General features: G+C 39.9%; 1 protein-coding gene across 2 annotated transcripts in view; it reads right to left on the bottom strand.

Moving 5' to 3' along the window:
- The window catches only part of porb (P450 (cytochrome) oxidoreductase b), a 37191-nt gene that overhangs the window by 15283 nt on the left and 1404 nt on the right, over positions 1-20504 (bottom strand). The window contains exons 2-5 of one of the 2 annotated variants that reach the window (XM_056270795.1): positions 13034-13225; positions 2188-2236; positions 580-708; positions 275-424 (exon numbers count right to left, since the gene is read on the bottom strand). In XM_056270795.1, the coding sequence (XP_056126770.1) occupies positions 275-424; positions 580-708; positions 2188-2236; positions 13034-13225 (520 nt within the window). Of the gene's footprint in view, positions 1-274; positions 425-579; positions 709-2187; positions 2237-3571; positions 3785-13033; positions 13226-20504 lie in introns of those variants that run through there. The other variant, XM_056270804.1, reaches the window with a different exon arrangement.

Genomic DNA, 20504 nt, shown 5'->3' with positions numbered 1-20504 from the left:
ATGACACAGCATGTTCCCCAGAATCACTTCTGCTCTGCTGCAATGTGTCATGGGTCTTGTTTGTTATATAAGCATTTGTTGGAAAGTACCTAAAGTATTGGAAATACATAGTTTTTGGAGTTTTAAGTCTAAAAAGCTTGTGTATAACAAAGTGCTTTGACAACTGTTCAAGCTAAAAAGCTCAGAGCATACAGCTAATAAACTGAACCTGACAGGAGGAAGTCAGTGTGTCTTTGTTCCTAAAATCTTGAAATTGGTGTGATGAGGAACTCACTGTGTATTTAACTCCACTGAGGTCAGCATCGCCCTCCTGTAGCCAATCATAGAAGTCTTGAGCATTATCAGTGGGGTCGCCCTCTCCATACGTGGCCATGCAGAAGATCGCTAAAGAGTTGTCAATCTCAGCCAGACGAGAGAGCTCACCCTGGGAATAAAAATGTGTGGACACAAACACAAATTGGAAAGGGGGGGGAAAAAGAGCTCGTTGAAGATATAGACAATTTTCAGCCCACAGATGAAATAATGTTTGTGAAGTGCAATGAATAAATCTAGCACTGACAGAGACGACATATGCGTTACCATTTCATATTCCTCTGGGTCCGCTGCCATCCCCTTCATGCCGTAGCGATGAGCGTCTTTTGCAAGTCTATTGGAAAACTCTTCAGCTGTGCCCGTCTGTGAGCCGTAAAACACCACAATGTTCCTGCCCTAGAAGGTCATATTAAAAGTCATTATGTATTTCAATGCCTATCCCAAAGGATTCGCCAAAGAAACTATGTTCTCGTAACATAATTTGCACTTCATTGACTTTAAAAAGGGTTATTTTTACATCCTGCAAAGTCAGCACATTTTGAATAACTAAACAGACTAACCCTCAGAGGACGCTTGCTGGGGAGCCAATAATCAGTTCAATTCAAAAACATTATGAGGTTAGCTCTTCATCGGTGCCTGTTGGTTGTCTTCCCTCCCCATAATGTGCAAGCTTTGTCTTCCATATTGTTATGTTTTCTGAGATTGCACACGTGATATGTTCGGACCGAGATGTTCCATATCTGCTGTTGTGTCTAGACCACAGACTGTAAAGGAATATGGACGTAGTGTCTGTGACGTGAAGAGCATTTTTGAAGCCCTAAGTGGGCGGAGGTGAACTCTTTTATAGTTATAAACAAGGTATTAGGTGTCGCCCAGCCCGCCGCTCTGCAAATGTCTGTTAGCGACATTGTGTGCTCATATTCCAGAAGGGCACGGCACACCCTGTGCCTGGTACGTCAAGGCAATGACATCCACAATCCAGAGGGCCAAACTAGGTTTGGAAACAGCCTTCCCTTTCTGCTGTCCCCCAATCCAGAGAACGAGCCACTCAGAGTCAGAGTAAAGGGCAAGTACTGGACACAGCAACGATAGCCCTCTTCTCGGGGCACCGCTCGCAAGTTCACCACTTCATTCCTAAAAGGTTGTGGGAACTTTGAGCACGTGAGAGTGTGCCGGACCGAACCGGAAGCACGTTTAGCTGACAGAAAAGCTCAACTGAACGGTAGACTACAGAGGGAATAAGGCACGTTCTTGGAGGATTTAACCTCTGCCTCCTGAGGAACCTGATCATCCGGTTAATGCTTCCTGAAAGATCTGCCATGCACTGCATTGTGATGTGGACTCTAATTTGAAGAAACATGTTAAGGTAAATTTCAGATGTCTGCTTCTTCCTAAATGATCTGTTTATAGGCTAGCCCAGTGGTTCCCAACCTGGAGTCCGCACGCCCCTTGCCAGAGTTGCCCACAAAATGCATTGCAATCATTTCCCGAAATGTAATTTGTGTGGAAATATTAGAAGTCTGTAAAGGGGAATGCTAACAGAGGCCAGAGACGGGACAGAGGAGAGCAGAGAAAACACTGTCCCGGGCAGAGCAAGATCACCACTGAGATGCTCTGAATACGGGAAGACACTTCTTCACACTAAGCTGGGGTGGAGGTTTATATGAATGCATTTCTGAAGGGAACTGACTGACTTCACTAAAGTTTCGATGACATTTTCTTTTCATATTACCTCCATATGATTCTGAAACTTAAAGGATATTTTTTATAGTTTCTCAATTCACAAGCCCTTTAGAGATCTGTTTGAGGGCCTGTTTTGTCGGATCATTTTAACATATTAAACTCTACAGGAGAAGAGGAGGGTAAAGGTCTTACCGTTTTCTTCATTTTGTCAATAAAACTGGTGTCCCTTGTTGTTGGAGTCCTACAAAACACAGACAACCAGAAGTCATACAACAAAATGGATTACAGCAAGTATTTTATTAACTATTATGTATACAAATATGCCCAAAAAATACAAAAGTAAAGGAAGAAATATTGTTGAGGTTTCAAGCACTCCTGAAAACACTGAATCAATGTGTGTCCAGTAACAACAGACAGCGGATGCCAAAAAGACCACATTGATCTGGAATTTATTGTCATTTACACCTGAGTTTTAAGAAAAATATGGGGTCTATTCAAGATTCAGGATTATTTTTTGTCTAGAAAAAAGTGCTCACTCTCACACTCATGTCATTCGCAAGAAGCGCCAAAATCCGAGCAACATCACGTCTGAAGCTACATCCCCAATTATTATAGCAGCCGGATTAACGAGTTCACATATAGCATGATGTTTTAACATCATATAAAGATTATGTTGGCAGACAGGCAAAACTGAAAACTGTCTTTTTTCTTTTAATGTTGATATTAAGGGGAATTTTTTTTTTTTTTACTGCAAATTTTCATTTGAGTGTTATAAATCAATAAATATATAAGACGAATGTCAAATATAAAAGAATTAGTTGAAAGTAAATGTAAAAGAATTGATAAAAGAACTATACAAAAGTTAAACAATTGTTGAAGAACAACAGAAGAACAGAATAATAATAATTTCAGAGTAATAACATGTAACCACCACACAATCATCTTGTTCAACTTTCATCCAGCTGTATTGACACTTATGCACCTCGACACTGAAATCCAGGAAGAGAGCAACCTTTGAGTGTTTACAATCGTCATCCAGAAGAACCCTTGCCTTCATCTTTCCATCAACACACACACACACACACACACAATACAATTGTTCAATGGTTCAAGAGAGTGCAGTGAATGGAGAAAGCGTGAGAGACTTTTCACTGTGTAAAAACTCTGGGCTCACGGCCAACTATTGCACAAGGATGTGAATAGTGGGATTTAATGTGTGACAACTACAGTGTTTACCTCCAGTGTTTTAAATATACTATTGTCTATTCAACAAGAGAATGCTTTTGCACTTTCATTAATGCTTTTGGCCATCAAATATGATATGGGACACATGTAAATCTATGGAGCAATGATGTTATGTAAAGAAATCAAAGCTTGAACAAGAAGTCATTGCTGTTATATAATAACAAGCTGTTTTTTCCCCCCCAAGACTTACACATGTGCGTTACTTACACAGGACCAAGACTGAAATACACTGCTCTATAGGGTAAGAAGATGTGTAACGTTTTAAATATTACATCTTCGCCTCTCCGCTCTGGGTGTCATGTCATGACTATCACAGTAAACACTCACTCACCTGTCTATTGCGGCCAGCCGGTCCTCCGGTAAGGAAAACACACACCCCATGGTGACCAGAAGCACGTCCAAGAAAGCTGACCGCAAGACAAACTCGTCGACAAACCATTAACTAAAGCGCACGCTGGAAAAACAAGGCACCGCTATGGGTAAGAGGGAACATCTGTTGTACATGCTGGAGAATCAGAGGCTTCCTGCTCACACCGACGGAGACACAAGACCAGAGCGCTGATAAATAGAGCAAAGAAACCCTAATGAGGACCTGAAGGAGAGCTTGAATGTGATTGTGTGTGAAGGAGTTGATCCCAGAGTAAAGCAGCATTCCTGACACAGCTCGCGAGAGGCTTTTCCGCCGTCCCTCCTCCATCACAAAGCTCTGCAGACGGACACAGCTACTGACTCTCTGAACCAGCCTCATGTCAACAGGGTTCAGTGCTCATATCCTGTTAGACTATGTTCACTACGGTCTCAAACACGAGCACCAGCAACATCTGGACACCACGAAGCAGGACCCTGATGAAATCCCATGCGTGAGCAGCAAATCTGAAGCATTCGGACAAGCCAAAACTCATGTAAACACAAGGAGAACGTGATTACGGTCTGTTGGTTTCTTATTGTTCTTCATCCTCTCGCCATCCCGGAGAGAAAAGACACACACAATCAAGCAAACGCCAGGATAATCCTGTAGCCGTGGCAACCGCTTTGAAAAATGACAGTTGCTTGTTTTGAAGACGGCGAATGAGTGCGGTCGGCCCCTCCCTCCAGAGAGCAGGATCGCCATGGCAACCACATCTATCATAAAAGCCGGATCCTCCGGTGACAGGCCAGGCACCGAGACAAATTGGAAATGGTTTCCACATAAATGGGGAAGAGAGAGAGAGAGAGAGAGAGAGAGAGAGAGAGAGAGAGAGAGAGGAATAGGGTGAACATAATGGAGGGCTTGTGTTCTGCCTCAACTTTCCACCTTTGGAAAGCTCAGAGAAAGACTTGGCTGGCCTTGCCAAATACAACCCCCAATTGACATGAGACTCTGAAAAGATATACATACTTTCATAAGCACAACATTAAAGTAATATAACAGAGAGAGAGAGAGAGAGAGAGAGAGAGAGAGAGAGAGAGAGAGAGAGAGAGAGAGAGAGAGAGAGAGAGAGAGAGAGAGAGAGAGAGAGAGAGAGAAAGGACATACCGCCATTTCTTACAGTCTCCATTACAATGAAAACAATTCTTTAAGTTAAAATGGTCGTTCAGGGTTGCTGCACATTTTTTAAAGTTGAATTTAAGGCTTTTAAGACCTGAAGAAATAAAAAATTATTACTGTACATTAGGGATGAGCAATATTGACGACAAAATTATTTCTCGATATTTTCACTTTTTTGTTGATAACAATAATTAGATGATATTTAGCTGAGTGTGTTTTTGTGCTGGTACAGTGGCTGGTTTAGGCCTGTTCTGACTCACGAAGACATTCATATTATTCATATTCTATGTGGAATATGAATAAACTGCGACAGAAATTAACTTTATTTGACAATATTTGTATTACCTCACACAGACACACACTGAAAATTTCAAAAACTTTTAGCCTTTTATGTTCAAACCGGAGTCTTACTATCTTCTAGTCATTGATTAGCATATTCTGTCATGATAATCTATAAAACACACTTCTTTAACTAATTCTGGGACTCGAGCCTCATTCAATTCACTAATATTCATCTAATTCGCCTTTCCCAAAAAACCCAGACATCGATTGTTCCCACAGAATGTTCTGATAGACTTATTTTAACGTGACACAGTTGTTTAGAAACATGGCACGTCTGCGCATCAAATATGTCTGTCTAGCAGCTTTACATACATTTCTTTTGTTTGTAATGAATGGTGCAGTGGAACACAACTATTTATTTTGTGTGAACTAGCCATTACTCTAGTAAATTAGATCACCCTATTTAGTGTCATGTTTACTAGTTAAAATACAGTAGTTTGACTGATTCTAAAATCAAATTTCTAGTTTTGCTAGTTGACAGAGTGTATATTTATTGTACATTTTATTGCATAAAAGATGGTTTAATTTTTGACAATAGTACTGTAGTAACTTGACTGATTAGTAGAATTAGTAAAATTATATCCTTCATGCGACTGGTGTTATTTATTGTTTATTAAAAATGACTATCAATTTAATTGAAATGAAAATATAGCACTTTAAAGAAGGAAATTATGCATTCACGAACATTGAAATATATTTTCATATTTTTTTACGAAATTTTGTCAGTATTTGTGGGGACACTACTGACGTTTACATGCACGACTTTTGTTTCAATCGGAATTAATTCATTGCGAATGATGAATCCAAACGTAGAATTTACACGAGCACTACATGAAGTGATCGGGTTAATGTGCGCGCTTAGGCCACAAGCTTCGGAATTGATTTTTTTTTACGCACAAATATACAGTTTCCCACTGTTTGCACATACTACTCTCCTATGTTGCTTATTTTCTTTGATTTCGGGTCCTAATAAGCACATAAACTGTTGTCCCGTGCTGCTCAAATGAATTAAGTGGTAAAAACTCCCCAAATAAAGTGTCTGTGGATGCGAGTATGAGGAGACTGATGGGACATCGACTTCACAGATGATCAGTGGGAGGAGAACTTGAGAATCACATGACTTCATTCAACAGCAACACACTTGCGTCATACGACATTACGCCATTTCAGTTTCAGTTTTCAATCCGCTGTTTTCAACAAGCGTTTACATGTTCTCTCGATCAGATTACAAAAGCTTTAAACCACCCCTTTCAATCCGAATGAAAGTTTAATGGGATTTGGCCGGTTCATTGCGACTGATTGACGTGGTTGCATGTTACTCCGACTGCGCTACTAGTAGATTATTAGGGTCCATTGAAACTCAGCTGCTGATGAAAACACACTCGGGGCCAGATCCACTATCAGCTTGCACCAACACAAACCCTCTTCTGGTGTTGGAAAACTACTGTCAGGATTTACTGAAGCACTGAAAGGCGTGGACAGCTGTTTTTGCGGCTGATCTTATTGCGTTTGCATCTGTAAGAGTTTCCCTTTCAGACGCTAAATCAATGGGAGGAGAGAATTTAAATGAATCACGCAAGGTGATTTACTAAGGTTTGCTCTCGTCAACTGGTATTTGCCATTATGTAAAGCCCAAGAAAACATGTCTGAACCCGTTCGGCACTCGACATGCTGTGATCGTTGCTGTAAGAAGAGGAAGAGCAGGGAACGGAGAGCATGTGATCATCTGTTTCTCTGCTCCTGTTCGTTTGCCAGATGAAGATGCTATACCAACATATGATTTGCCAAGCCACATTATTTTTAATTTGCTATGCTTGTGTTGTTGGTAGATTACCCGCACCTGATTTGTGACCCTACGTTATTTTGTGCTGCTCTTGGTAGACTGCATTGGTCATTTTGGAAATGAGATGCTGAGTCTGTTCTTAAATGCTCATTGTCTGTAGATCACGCACAGAAGTTTCCACTCTCATCTGCGCTTTTATGGGATTATGGTCTCACGGTAATTTTCCTGTTTAGTCAATCTGGCCCATGATCTCTCTCTGTCTCACACACACACACACAACTTTTAGCAACATGAACTAGCTCAGAATTGATTCTTGGAATAGAATCGGAGTCGATTAAAAGATGTCTGGAATCGAACAGCACTTCCTTTATCAGCCGACTGTATGACTTTTCCTTTATAAAAATAAAAGAGCTCTGCTGCGCATTTTCAAACAACAAATGGCCACTTATCCTTTACAGACGCAAATACAATTTCTTCTTTTGCCACTAATTAAAAGATTAAATCTGTCACGCAGCCGTTATGTAACATTAGGGGCTGGACTGATACGTGCTGATATCTGGAAGACAATAACAACCCATTATCAGCTTGATTTATACGCTCATTCATTACACACTTTCACATGTATATGTGGTGTATGTGGTGGTGTGTCATAGGGACAAAGGCACACTCCTTTAGATTTAGACTCATTATGTCAGTACAGTTGTAAGTAATGATTCAACAGATTTTTTTTATCCAAATTTAAGCCCCTTAACTTATTCTCGTTAATAAAAAATGCAACATTTTGAGCAAAAATCTGAGAAAATCAAATTTTTGTCAAAGACTACGTCTGGATCAGATTCAGTACGATGATCAAAGCACAGATGAGTAGATCCGATCGAGTCCATCAACACACCCAAGCTTCAGTCCTGTAGCTCGTCCTGAGTCGACATTTCATTCAGTAGCATTAGGCAGGTTTGATTTATATAAGATAAGATAAGAAAAACCTTTATTTGTCCCACAATGGGGAAATTACGGTTTGCAACAGTAGAGACAGGACAGAGGTAGATAAATGTACAATTAGACATAAGTCAGGCACATAAGTCAGGTATAGCACATTATATGGGAGATGTGATGTAAACATAAATATAAATATAAAAATAAAAAAATAAATAAAATAGTCCAAAGTCAACAGTGTTCGTTGTACAGTCTGACTGCTGCTGGTAGGAAAGATCTGCGGTATCTCTCCCTCACACAGCGGGGATGGCGCAGCCTGTCACTGAAGCTACTTTCCAGGGCTGACAGAGTATAGTGCAGTGGGTGTGACTCATGGGTCAGCATAGCTGTCAATTTAGCAAGGACCCTTCTGTCTCCTACCTCCTTCACTGAGTCCAGAGGACAGCCCAGGACAGAGCTGGATTTCTTGATCACCTTATCCAACTTTTTTATATGCTGTTTGATGTTGGTGATCGCGTGGTTTTACATATGCGTCTGCTTACATATGCTATCACTTGTTTCTGCCTCTTCTTCTCCTGTGTTTTGATCTGGAGATACTGTACTGTACAGGAGATGTGTAATAGCACCCCCTTCCGTATAACAGTGAAAAGATGGAAAGTCGTAAAAACTCGTCAATGGCAGGGAAGCGTTTTCTCATAAAAGATTGAGATAACTCGTCAATTGCAGGGAAAGAGTTAAAGCACGAACACACCACACAACTTTTCAAACCTGAACAGATTTTTATAACGCAAGGCATCATACACTAACAAACTTTGGAAATGGTTACAGGAAAACTGGGCGTCATACACTAAACGACTGAGGATCACACACTATCACCCCAGCCCAGACTTTCACTCCGAACACAACTAACTCTCGTGAACAACACATGCCTTGCTGCTAGAAGACACATGACAGATGAAAGCAATATGTTCTAAATTTGGCTCAAAATAGCATAAAAAACTTCCACCATATCCTGTATCAAAGGGAGTCCCATAGCACAGGATTGCTGTGAATTTGAATTTGTTGTGAATGGATGTATAATTTGTTGTGTTCATGCGTAAATTATATTGTGACAACTATTTTGAAGTGTTGTGTTTTGACGTAATGTGTCTGAGAACAGAAGTGCTGAGTAAACAAGATGGATGAATCTGCTACTCCTGTCTCAAGTGCTTTATTGCTACTTGCTAAAGGTGCTTGACTTGACTTACTAACTCCTGACAGATACCACAAATTGGCGACGAAGATTAGGCTTTTTTTCCCGCTATCGTTGGTCACGAAGACGGCTGTTGCTAACATGCCTTGTCCAAGTTTTTTCCTGCCTTGCCCCGTTGAGCCTGCTATGCCGTTCAGCAAATGGCTGCAGATTTCTGAAAATGATCTGCACGTTATTGATGCTACAGGACGAAAGACAGAGATCTGTCCTGCTTCACTGCCTTATCACAGAGGGACAACAGATTTTATACTTAATTGTTGTATAAATGAACTTATTTGTTAGTTGTTGGGCAATTTTATACTCATTGCCCAACACAGGCACGACGTATAAGATGCAGAGGATGCATTGAAAGCCTACTTCGTGCCAAAAGCTAACATAGTAGCTGAAATATAACGCCTACCCTAAACACTGTCAGCCGCCTCACAAGACAAGACAACAAGTATGCTGTTGCTTTGCGAGAGCTTGTTTTTCATGCGAGTTTGGCGCCAGTACTGATGAAATGATTCACGATCAGCTAGCAGAGAATGTGCTTAGCCTAGTGCTGGGCGATATGACCAAAAATGTATATCATGGTATTTGTCAAAGTTATACCAGTTTCACGGTACATGACTTTTTTGGGTTTTTTTTAAGCATGGCCAGGTGTTAACCACATTTTCTACTGATTGAGATAGGAACTACTGCAGTAGATTACTGCCCTATTTTACTGTCATGAGTGAATATTGTAGAAAAATCCCACACTAGTATTAATACAGGTTTGCAAGGCTGTCTACAAAGAGGTCCAGCAGGAGGCGCTGTACGAGCAGCAGAAACAGCGGTTTCCCCAGTAACGGCTGTACACAAAGCAGTTTCCACGGTAACGGCTGTACACAAAGCAGTTTCCACAGTAACGGCTGAACACTAAGCAGCTCAGCGCTCATAAACGCTGCTTTATCAGGAAAGATAAAGAAAGATTAAATGAAAATAACATTGAAACTTTTCTAAAGACAGTCAGTTCCCTTCATAGATACATTCATATAAAAAAAAATATTTTATTCACCCGCGCCGCGTTTTGACTTTGAAACGTGCAGTGCTCATTTATTCAACAATGTCAAAGCCTTTTGGAAAATCTATTTGTGGCGGGCAGTGTTGTTATTGTGAACCAATGTATGGGAAACGCTTTAATATAATTTGACAGCTATCAATTATAGTTTAACCCATCCATCTTCACCGTCACAGTAACACACACAGCTGTTCCTCACCACAGTGCAACAGTGAAAAGACCCTCTCAAACAGTGTCGCGCCACCAACGTCGTTTAAGTGACATACACTGGTATTGCGATATATTAAAAATTCATATCATAACAAAAATAAATACCGGTATTCGTATGGACCGGTATACCGCCCAGCACTAGCTTAGCCGTTGAGAGACTTTTACTAGAAACTGATCTTACACTGGACAGAGCTGTTACAATTGCAAGCCAGATTGAATCTGCTACCGATCAGGATAAATCCTTTTCAAATTCCTGCCAAGTTATCGGCCCCGTACAAGCGGTGCGGCACACAGTAAAGCGCAGAACAACGGGCACCTCTCAATTGTGCTCAGGTGGAGAAGAGGGAGTGATGCTTTCTCTGTGGACCGAAGGCAAACTTAGCTAACGCTGCGAACCGCCCGACTGCAACCGCAGCATCCAGGAAGTGTTAAGAGTTTGGACATCACGCTAACCTGCTGATCAGCGCTATCAAACACGCATAAGATACATGAAATTTAATTATCAGAAGCTGCTGTACTGTACACTGAACATTCAGCTCGTACTCCCAGCATTACAAGCACAGCGTGTACTACATCTACTTCTGACTCACAGACTTGTGGTGGATGACACTGGGTCTTCTGTATCTATCCAGCCCTACAGCACCAATGCAGTTTCACAGTCTTCATGCCTTCTGGATGAAGATACAGAGCAGAGACTGCACAGCCACTTGAGTGGACAGAGTTTAGCGAGTTGGAGAAGAGAAAACTAAGAAACGAGCACATGCACACTTTGGTCAGAGCGATAACAATACGATGAAGGCGTTTACATGCCTTTTTATTGCGATTACAATCGGCGTACGCCACAGTTGAATGCGAATACTACGATTATGAGCTTAATCGCAATATTGACAAAATCCCATTATAATAGCATTATGAGGGTGCATGTAAACGCAGCTTAGACTAGGCAAAGCTTCACAGGAGGAGAGGTAATACCTTCAACACACTGTGATTGGCTTATCACGCTATCACTGTGGTTGTGTTTTCATATTGATAGTGTCATATGCATTTAACCTGCAAACTGTTTTCATCAAATACAGCATGAAGTTACTGCACTTCTGCAGCAACTCAACTGGTCACACAAGACACATGACAAACAATGCCATTCAACATCGACAAGGTCTCGTAGACTTTGTGTAGCCGCACAAGTGAGGACCACAAAACCACAAGTCTGCTATTTGGGACTTATTGGAAACAAATCTTAGATGAAAAAGGATGGTCATTATAAACCCAGATAGCACACGTACATCTGGCCGACATCGGCCAGACGTATGTGTGCTATCAGGGAAAGTATTCAAAATCGCATGGTATGTTTATTAAAGTATTTAAGAAACATAATATCAGATTAAATGTTTGCATCAGTAATGGTTTCAACATTTGTCCTCCAGTGAGAACTGATGTCTAGTCCTCACTATAATATTTTAGTAGGTCTGGTATACTACCTCAAAATGGTGCAAGCTAAATATTTTATTTAAACTTTTAATTTAGTTTACTTTTTAATTTTGCATTCAGCCTTTTATCCATTGGTAACAAGTGGGAATGCTTTGCAGAAATACAAATGTTTGAATTAAAAATGTTCAAGGTTTGCTACTATTCTGTTTGATTGGCTGAATTATTATATGATTGATGAATTATTAGGCTATTATTTACTGAACCATTTATGGAATTTATTGATTTGTTTTTTAAAATTCAAGTAACATTTCCCCCCCCCAACTCTATTCCTGTCTGTCTCGTAAGCCAGGTGATGAACGGGAGAGAGACAAATGAAGCCCGAAGCGTGTCCTTCAACCATGAGGAAGTTTGTTATCTCTCTTGAAGAGCTCAGGAGTGACTATAATGTCTGGCATTGAGGAAGACCTTTGCCAATGACATTACCCAAGGCTATCAAGCAATAAACATTCCCTGCAACTCCTGCGTCAGCACAATGAAGTACGGCATAAAAAACACAATTTGTTTCCAGGAGGACAGTAGCATTTTAGCAGGGAGACTACAATGATAAGGGTCAATTTCATTTTGAGTTATTCCTCAAACGCTGGGAAAAATAAACTCAAGAAATTATATTTTTGAATCAAGAAAATAAGGCCTATTCACATTTCATGGTGGCCGGCAAAAAAACCCCTCTCATTATTGTGAGAGTGACAGAAATTGAAAATTACAACTGGATAATATTATACTGTCTAAACAGTCTGGTTTTTTTTTGTAATGAATTAACCAAAAATAAATAGCAAAAATTGGTACAACACATACTACCATGATGTGCCCACATTTGCACGTTACAATTTAAATAATTCTCATTATGGTAGCTTTAAAATAAAAAAATATATACATAATTATCTTAAAAATAAGCTTAATTACCTTTATACATAAAACAATTCTTTAAATTTTGTGGTGAAATATGACCCAACAGTCACACAATGACATGTGTTAAAAAAAAAAAAATCCTTAAAAAAATGTAAATTAAAAATGTAAATTCAATTGAATTAAATTAAAACTTAATTTTTTTTTTTTTTTTTAAGTGAAGATATCCGAGATTTTTTCAATTTCCCATCCTAATGTCCTCTACATCTGGACAGCAGGGTGGATAAGTTCAAGTTCAAAGTTTTATTTGCCCTTTGTATAGCACAAAGAAATGATACATGACGCATTTTGAGGAACATGTCAGGTACTCACGCAGTCTCCAGTTTCTTAAACTCTGGGATGGGCTCAGGCTTTCTGCGGAATATGAGCCAGTAGATGAGCAGGCCAGCGATGAGGGAGAAGAGGAGGAGGTCCAGGCTACTGAAGAAGGGCTCGTCCTCATCCACCAGCTCCGGCTGAGTGGAGGCATCGGGCTGTGTGTCTGCCATGATACGAGGAGCACAGCTGCATCCAGACAAAACACATCACATATCGTTACACTCATGCCAATGTTGGATCATCCAAAAAGGAGAATCAGTTTTGGCGAATGCATTAACATCTGTAAGTCGCATCCATTTAAGGTGCAATCACACATTTAGTAACCTTGCACGGACAGTTTTATCCAAGGCTAACTAAATATAAATATAAACCAAGCTATGCACTAGTCTTGCCACACAATACAGTATGATATCCCCGGTCTAAAAGACTTTTAAACTATTAAAAGTTATAAAAAAAAAAAAATTAAAACTTGCCACAATATGGTTTGGTGGCATCCACGTTTAAAAAATGAATCAATGAGTAAAAAAAATAATAAAAATTGTGTGAATTTACACACTTAAAGAATTAGTTCATCCAAAAAGTGAGGTATCAGAGTAGTGCCTGTGTGGAGTGAACGATGGCCTCTACTCAACAAGAAGCAGGGTTCAGTCACAAGATGTGCAGAATAACCAGAAATGAACTGCAGCACAGGCCTGTCATTCTTCACCATCTGTTTCAAGCCTCAAATATTTATATCACCTCTCAAAAGAAGGAGAACAGAGATATGTGATAAGTTTAGGGTTCTCCATACAGCACCAGCACTATAAAAGTGGGACAATCTCAAACAAACACTAATGTACTAGACAGTGATCTTAAAAGATCAAATTCAATATATTATACACCTTATTGATGATGATGATGATGATACAGGCAACCGAGAATATGAACACAACACACTAACTTGCATTATATCATGCATTTTGCATTTACATTACATACAAAAATCTTTCTATGGGAAACCGCTTAACGTGAAACTTTGCGCATTGTGTTCATATACTATTCTAGTTTTAGGGTTATGGTCTCCGTGAGCTCGGGATGTGTTATGTTCAGGCGAAAAGACTGTCAAATAAGAATAAAGAAAATAAGAGGTTCATACTGAATTTGGTGTTTGTTATTAGAAGATCGCTATCGGCCGATAATCGCTTCGGGGAGTTTGATGGGCCGTCTCTATAAAGGCCGATCTCATGTTGATGACGCGCGACTACCGTGAGAAGTTCGGCATGACATGCAGTGGCGCCGTCTCAATCTCTGGTAAAACAAGTACAATGCTGAAGGTGACGTACAATTCATATTTCTTTATTAAAGCTGCAGTCCGTAGTTTTTCCTCTTTGTCGCCATCTCTGTTCGAAATCTGCTATTGCAGTTATTCGCGGAATTAACACTTTACGTAGTTTGTACCTCGACACGGCACAGCGCGGATGAACGTTTTGAGGAGAGTGTGAAGCTGTTAGTCAGTGTGGATTAGGGCTGTGCGATATGACGATATATATCGGATGGACGATATAAAAAGCCTATCGTTTCATATTATGCCATATCGTTTATATCGTGGTGTCGCAAAAAAACATTGTTTACGGCAAAAATTTGGATGACTGCAATCTTTCACGCCACCATGGGGATGCAGGCAGAAACGTGAATAACAGCATGAATGAAGGGGTGACAGAACCGGGTGTTTCCGAGCAGGAGAAGAACCAGCCAGAACAAACCGAGGAGCTCGTTCCTAAACGAGGGGCTAGATGGTTTGGTTAACTTTCTATTTGTTGTATTGACCATTTTAGGGTGGTTTGGATAAATAAACGCCAGTCTCAAATAGAGGCCTGGTCTGTTTTTTAGTTTCGGTTTGTATTTAATCTTCTAAAACCCGTCAGATCGTCTGTTTAAACCAGTTCTGTGGTGCAGATTGCGCGCATCTGGGCGGAGTTGTTAGCCCAAGCAGAGTTAGCGGAGGCCGGAGAGAGAAGGAGATCGTTTTACAGGGTATAGCCTTCATTCTTTCTTGTTGATGTGTTTCGGGCAACAAGTTCATAGGCTCGATGGATATTACCAGTAATGTATTGTTCAGCCCATGGCTGTCACATCGTTTCGTTTTTTTTAATTCTGCCAATAATCTAAAAGCTATGGTTATATTAAATGTACAATTATCGTTATGTATATACTGACTTCACCCTGTGCTGCAACATACATTTAGTTGTACATTCATTTACAGAAATCAGCTGGTTGAATTCAAATTGATGCTGTTATCGGATTTTCAGGTGATATTCCAAATTCATTCAGTTAACGGACGCTCTGAGGTAAAGTGTTCAGACTGCAGACTAAGCAACGATTGTATTTAATTGTACAGTACTATCATAACATAGTACAGACATGATCTTAATTCCATAATGTCCTTAAACACAACAATTTGCTGGCCATAAACTGACAGCGCGCGTCCGGTGTGCGATACCTCGAGTTGCTATAGACACGGCGCGCGCGCTTCTCGTCCGGTGAGCGACCCCCTTTAGACAAAATAAAGTAGCCTAGGCTAATTCTTAGATTAACGGATTTGTTAAACACATTTATAAATAAAACGTAATCTTCGTTATCTCTAGGCCTACACTAAATGAAAGGCCTGTCTCATAGACGCCTGCCTCAAATACAAGCCGGTGCAGTTCGGCGATTTGGGAAAATAAAAGCCCGGGCTATTATTTGATGTTTTACAGTAGCCTATATCGTGATATATATCGTTATCGGGATATGAGATGACTTCTATCGTGATATGAGATTTTGGTCATATCGCCCAGCCCTAGTGTGGATACTGTCAATCAGAATCACAGATTATACTTTTTGGAAGTATGACCAACATAAGAAGTTTCACCGGGAAATGTCATCTGAACAACCAACATCCACTTTTGTTCTGACCAACTAAGGGGGAAAAAAGCATTGCAGTAAATCGCACTGATTAAATCTAACGATCGCTTTTCATATCACGTCAAACCGTGCAAATTATACTTTGTTCTCAAATTGTTAATGTTAACAATGTTAATTGTAAATATTTATCCTTGTTTTCACATGGGCCGGTTGCAGTCTCTTTTTTTCTGTAGCCACTCCGAAGTCCGAACGAAGTCTTTTGCATTTTACAGCGGGTGAATCTGTTGTCACTGGTGATTGTCGTTTGAACCTTTCTGGATCCGCCATCAAATTGATAAGTTTAATTATATCAAGTGCTTGAGAAAAGGCAATAAATCTCCACCTCCAACATCCTCACACTCAATATAGCCTACTAGCCAAGACTCTTCTTTAGGTGTTTACAGACGTCACGTAATGACGCAAAGACATGCTCGAATTTCCCGCGGAAATCCACCAGTACCACTGGAGTTAAAAACATTATAGCCTAGGTCCTGGGTAAGATTTGTATGCACTTCTTTTAGCGGAGAATATCTCAACTGTTATAGACTAATATGACCCCATTAAACAACGTGGGATGTGTGCCAAAATCTCTACACGGGACGAAAGTCCTGAAAATGACCACAATTATAGGTGACACTATTATCACACTACAGGTGAATAAGACTTGTTTTCCCTTTATAGATATCATCATACATTACTACCAGATTAATCTTCATATTAAGAGAAATACTTTTTATATTACACTTTGTCTTAAAAATAAAATAAAATATGCAAATTAGGCCATATCTCATTAAATATGCGTATTGCGTACATATAAACTCTTGAAGCTACAGATTTTCTGAGGTGATCACAATGTTTACAATGACCATGTAGTGTAAGTGTAAGAATTCTGGTATGATATTTTTAATTGTGTTTCTGTAGATGTTCAGTGTGGACGTCGTGTGTGTGTGTGGGGGGGAGATGTCCTGTTTTGTGCTGTATTGAATGAAAAACTAGAAATACAATTGTATACAAACAAGGGACATTTTTTTAAAAGAAAAAAAACAAGTATTTTATACAGACATTTTATATCCAACCTTGCTATTATCATTGGAACGTTAACTTAAAGTGAAAAATACAAAACAGCAGCTTTATTCCCTGTTTTGCAATGTAAAACTTTCACAACAGAGTCCAGGTACGGGATGATGATGAGAGTTCATTCAGTGATAGGATTTTTACAACTATTGCCTCCCTTGCAACAACGGATACCAGCTACCCGACAGGGACACCCATCATTGTGTGCAGACTTGCTTCACGAGCAGGGATCTGGCAAACCTTCAGGTTTTGAGATTACAATCTCAAGGACTAATAAACTGCCCTTTCTTACAAAACCATAAGCATCTGCATTTAAGATCGAGGTGGAGTCTGTAAATGGTGCTTGGACCTAAAGCTGCTGTTGATTATAGGATCTTTGTATATGTTTTCTTGCATTAGTTGAGGTGCAAGCGGTCCCCTCAAAGTCCATCTTAAGGGCATTACTATCGAACGCAGCAATGCGCAGGTCGTCAAATGTCTCCATGTCCGTTGATGTTTTGAGACATTTGACCAAGATCTGGGGCCTCATTTATAAACGTTGCGTACGCACAAAAGAAGGCGTACGCTGCTCTCTACCCAATAATTGGTATTTATAAAAAGCAAACTTGACGGTAAAATGTGCGGTCATTCACGCAAGCTCTGACCCAGGCGTACGCACAAAAACGGGTGAAATGAGAAATGGCGACACGGTCGGCAGATGGAAGAAACACGTGAAAGTGTGTGAAACTGTAGACCGTTGTGTCTCATAAATAACACGAAGACTTCACAAAGCAAGTATTACAATTAACAGCCTACACGAACACCCGTTTGATCGATCTGCAACAGAAATGCAAATTAACACATATTTGCAAAAAGAAAAGTGAAATATGTTCTGCAATAATATTGGCATGTTATACAATTCATCCTCATAAATAAGATGGTAAACAGAACGAAATAATGTACAAAACTGATATTCTCGCCAATGTGTCCGTCTGGCGGAGCAGATATAGCTAGATAGTCAGTCAGATAGATAGATAATTAGGGAGAGATAGATAGATAGATAAATAGATAGATGTATTATTTGTCCACTGGGGAAAGTTGTTTTCATAGTAAAAATGTCTTTATCAGCTACGGAATCATGATATTCATGCAGGTATTTCATGCATATGCCTTTAGTTTGTTTTATTTTTGATAAAATAGCGTATGACGTATGTCACGCAACTATGGGCGTGACATGAAGCCGCAAAAGCTGCACTACATTTAGAATTGATTGTGATTTATTAAGGGAAAAATGTGTAGGATGTGCGTGCGCACGGTTTTATAAATCCGAATATTTCTGTGCGTACGCACGTCCTATGTTTCATCCGTACGCCACTTCTGACGCAAATCCTATGCAAAGTTTTATAAACGAGGCCCCTGGACCTTTTTTATCTATTTGTGGACACAACTTCAGCAGCTTAGTCCTAAGTTGTGTTTTGGCACTCTTCCTCAAGTAACCGTCTTTGTCAACCAAGAAGAATGCAGAGTTGGTGATCTCTTGCTGGAGTAGCTCCTCAACTGTGAACCCCCGGTGACACCCATACTCAATAAACATGAGAGCTTTGATTGTCTCATCTTTGATGTCTGCTCTGGAAGCCAAATTCAAGGTGGTCTTTGGCAAAGTAAACTTGACTTTACTAATAGTCGAGTGTATCGATATCGAATTATTTCTGAGTCGATCATCGATACATTTAGCACAAGCAGCACTGCCCTCTGTGATACAGCACTACAACTTGTCTACATTTACGTTGGTCACAATTTCTCCAGTGAGAACATTCTTAAGCGTTACCTGGTCTCGTCGAGGACTGCATATCTTCAGGAGATATTCCTCTATGTCTTGCACCATCTTTACTATTTTAGTTGTAGTGCCCGGGTTGAAGTCATGATGAAGTGAGAGTTCTCCTCCAACATCATCCCTCATCTCAAGGAGATCAACATACTGGTCTTTTTTATGCGTGATGATTCCCCAAAGAGCTACTGCTTCCTTCTTCCTAATGACCCCAATTATCCCTCCACTCACTTTGGCAGGCCGGTTGTAACACTGCTCCAGTGCTTGCTTGGTCAAATGGCACTCCACTACCTTTCTTGGTGGTGTTCACAACAAATCCACCATTTATGTATGAGTCGTAGAGGAGTGGGAAGTTCTCCTTCAGTTGATAGCAGTCCTGCAGGAATAATGGTGTCCATTCGACAGTAGTTTGTTCTCCCAAAAAAAGAAGAACAGTGAAGTTGCCCTCTCCATTGCACTGAAGTAGAGAATCCAGTCTCCAGAGCGCAGAGATTTGGTCAGATCTCTCAATATTGGGAACAGGTCAGAAACATATGTGTTCCAGTAATTAAAGGACTGGGACTGCAATGCACGTTCCTTAAAGTAGACTTGAAAGGCTGCATTGATGGTGTCAGAAAGCTCCTTTGTGGGCTCCTTGGACTGCCAGTTTACCTCATTTGTACATTTTATTTTACTTTATTTTTTAGACAAAGTGTAATACAAAAAGTATTTATCTTAATATGAAGATTAATCTGGTAGTAATGTATGATGATAACTATAAAGGGAAAAAAGTCCCATTCACCTGCAGTGTGATAATAGTGTCACCTATAATTGTGGTCATTTTCAGGACTTTCGTCCCGGGTAGAGATTTTGGCACACATCCCACATTGTTCAATGGGGTCATATTAGTCTATAACAGTTGAGATATTCTCCGCTAAAAGAAGTGCATACAAATCTTACCCAGGACCTCTACTATTATTACAAGCTTACCGTTGTGAATCGAGCTACGGCAAGCAGAGAGTTTTGAACACTGGCTGGTTATGTACTTGCTCAAAAATTTATTTTGGATAATTTTTAACCCAAAAAGTTACTTAAATAACAGCTTTAAATAGCTTAGAGTAATTTGAAAGCATTCTGTGAGACGTAATTTCACAAACAGCGTAAGTGAATCACGGTGTACACTATCTCTTTCCCTCTCAAAATGCTTCACATCAGCACATCGCGTCTGCACTATAAGCGGCTGCACAGTTGACACAGGAAGTGTCACATTTCTGTTATAGCGCACACACGAGGCGCCAAACAAACACCTCGCGAGTACCAAATTGTGCTTAAATGGACACACAAATGTACACAATTACCGCCGTGACTGCACGCAAACACAGTCAGGTTTGTCTTAAGTGAACGTGTACAGTTGAGAAAGTTGTGTAACAGTATATTGGATCCGTGCCGCTCTTAAAGTGACAGCAGCCACTTATAATCTTATTTAATTTATTCAAGGAAGACCATCCAGTATTATTTTACATTTGATTCCTTATTAAATTTCTTTAGCAGGCTATTTCTTGCCTCAACACTACCGTTAGACCAAAACTTAAAGAGTTTTATTTTATTTGTGTCTTTATTCTATTTTATTTATTTGTGCTACTGCTTGTAAATGGTTTATTTGTTCTTATTTTATTACTGACT

The sequence above is a fragment of the Rhinichthys klamathensis genome, unplaced genomic scaffold (genome assembly GCF_029890125.1).
Source record: "Rhinichthys klamathensis goyatoka isolate OS25496 unplaced genomic scaffold, OSU_Roscu_1.1 h1tg000014l_1, whole genome shotgun sequence".
Taxonomy (NCBI): Eukaryota; Metazoa; Chordata; class Actinopteri; order Cypriniformes; family Leuciscidae; genus Rhinichthys; species Rhinichthys klamathensis.
The sequence above is the reverse complement of the archived record's forward strand: the minus strand, read 5'-3'. Positions and strand labels throughout refer to the sequence as shown.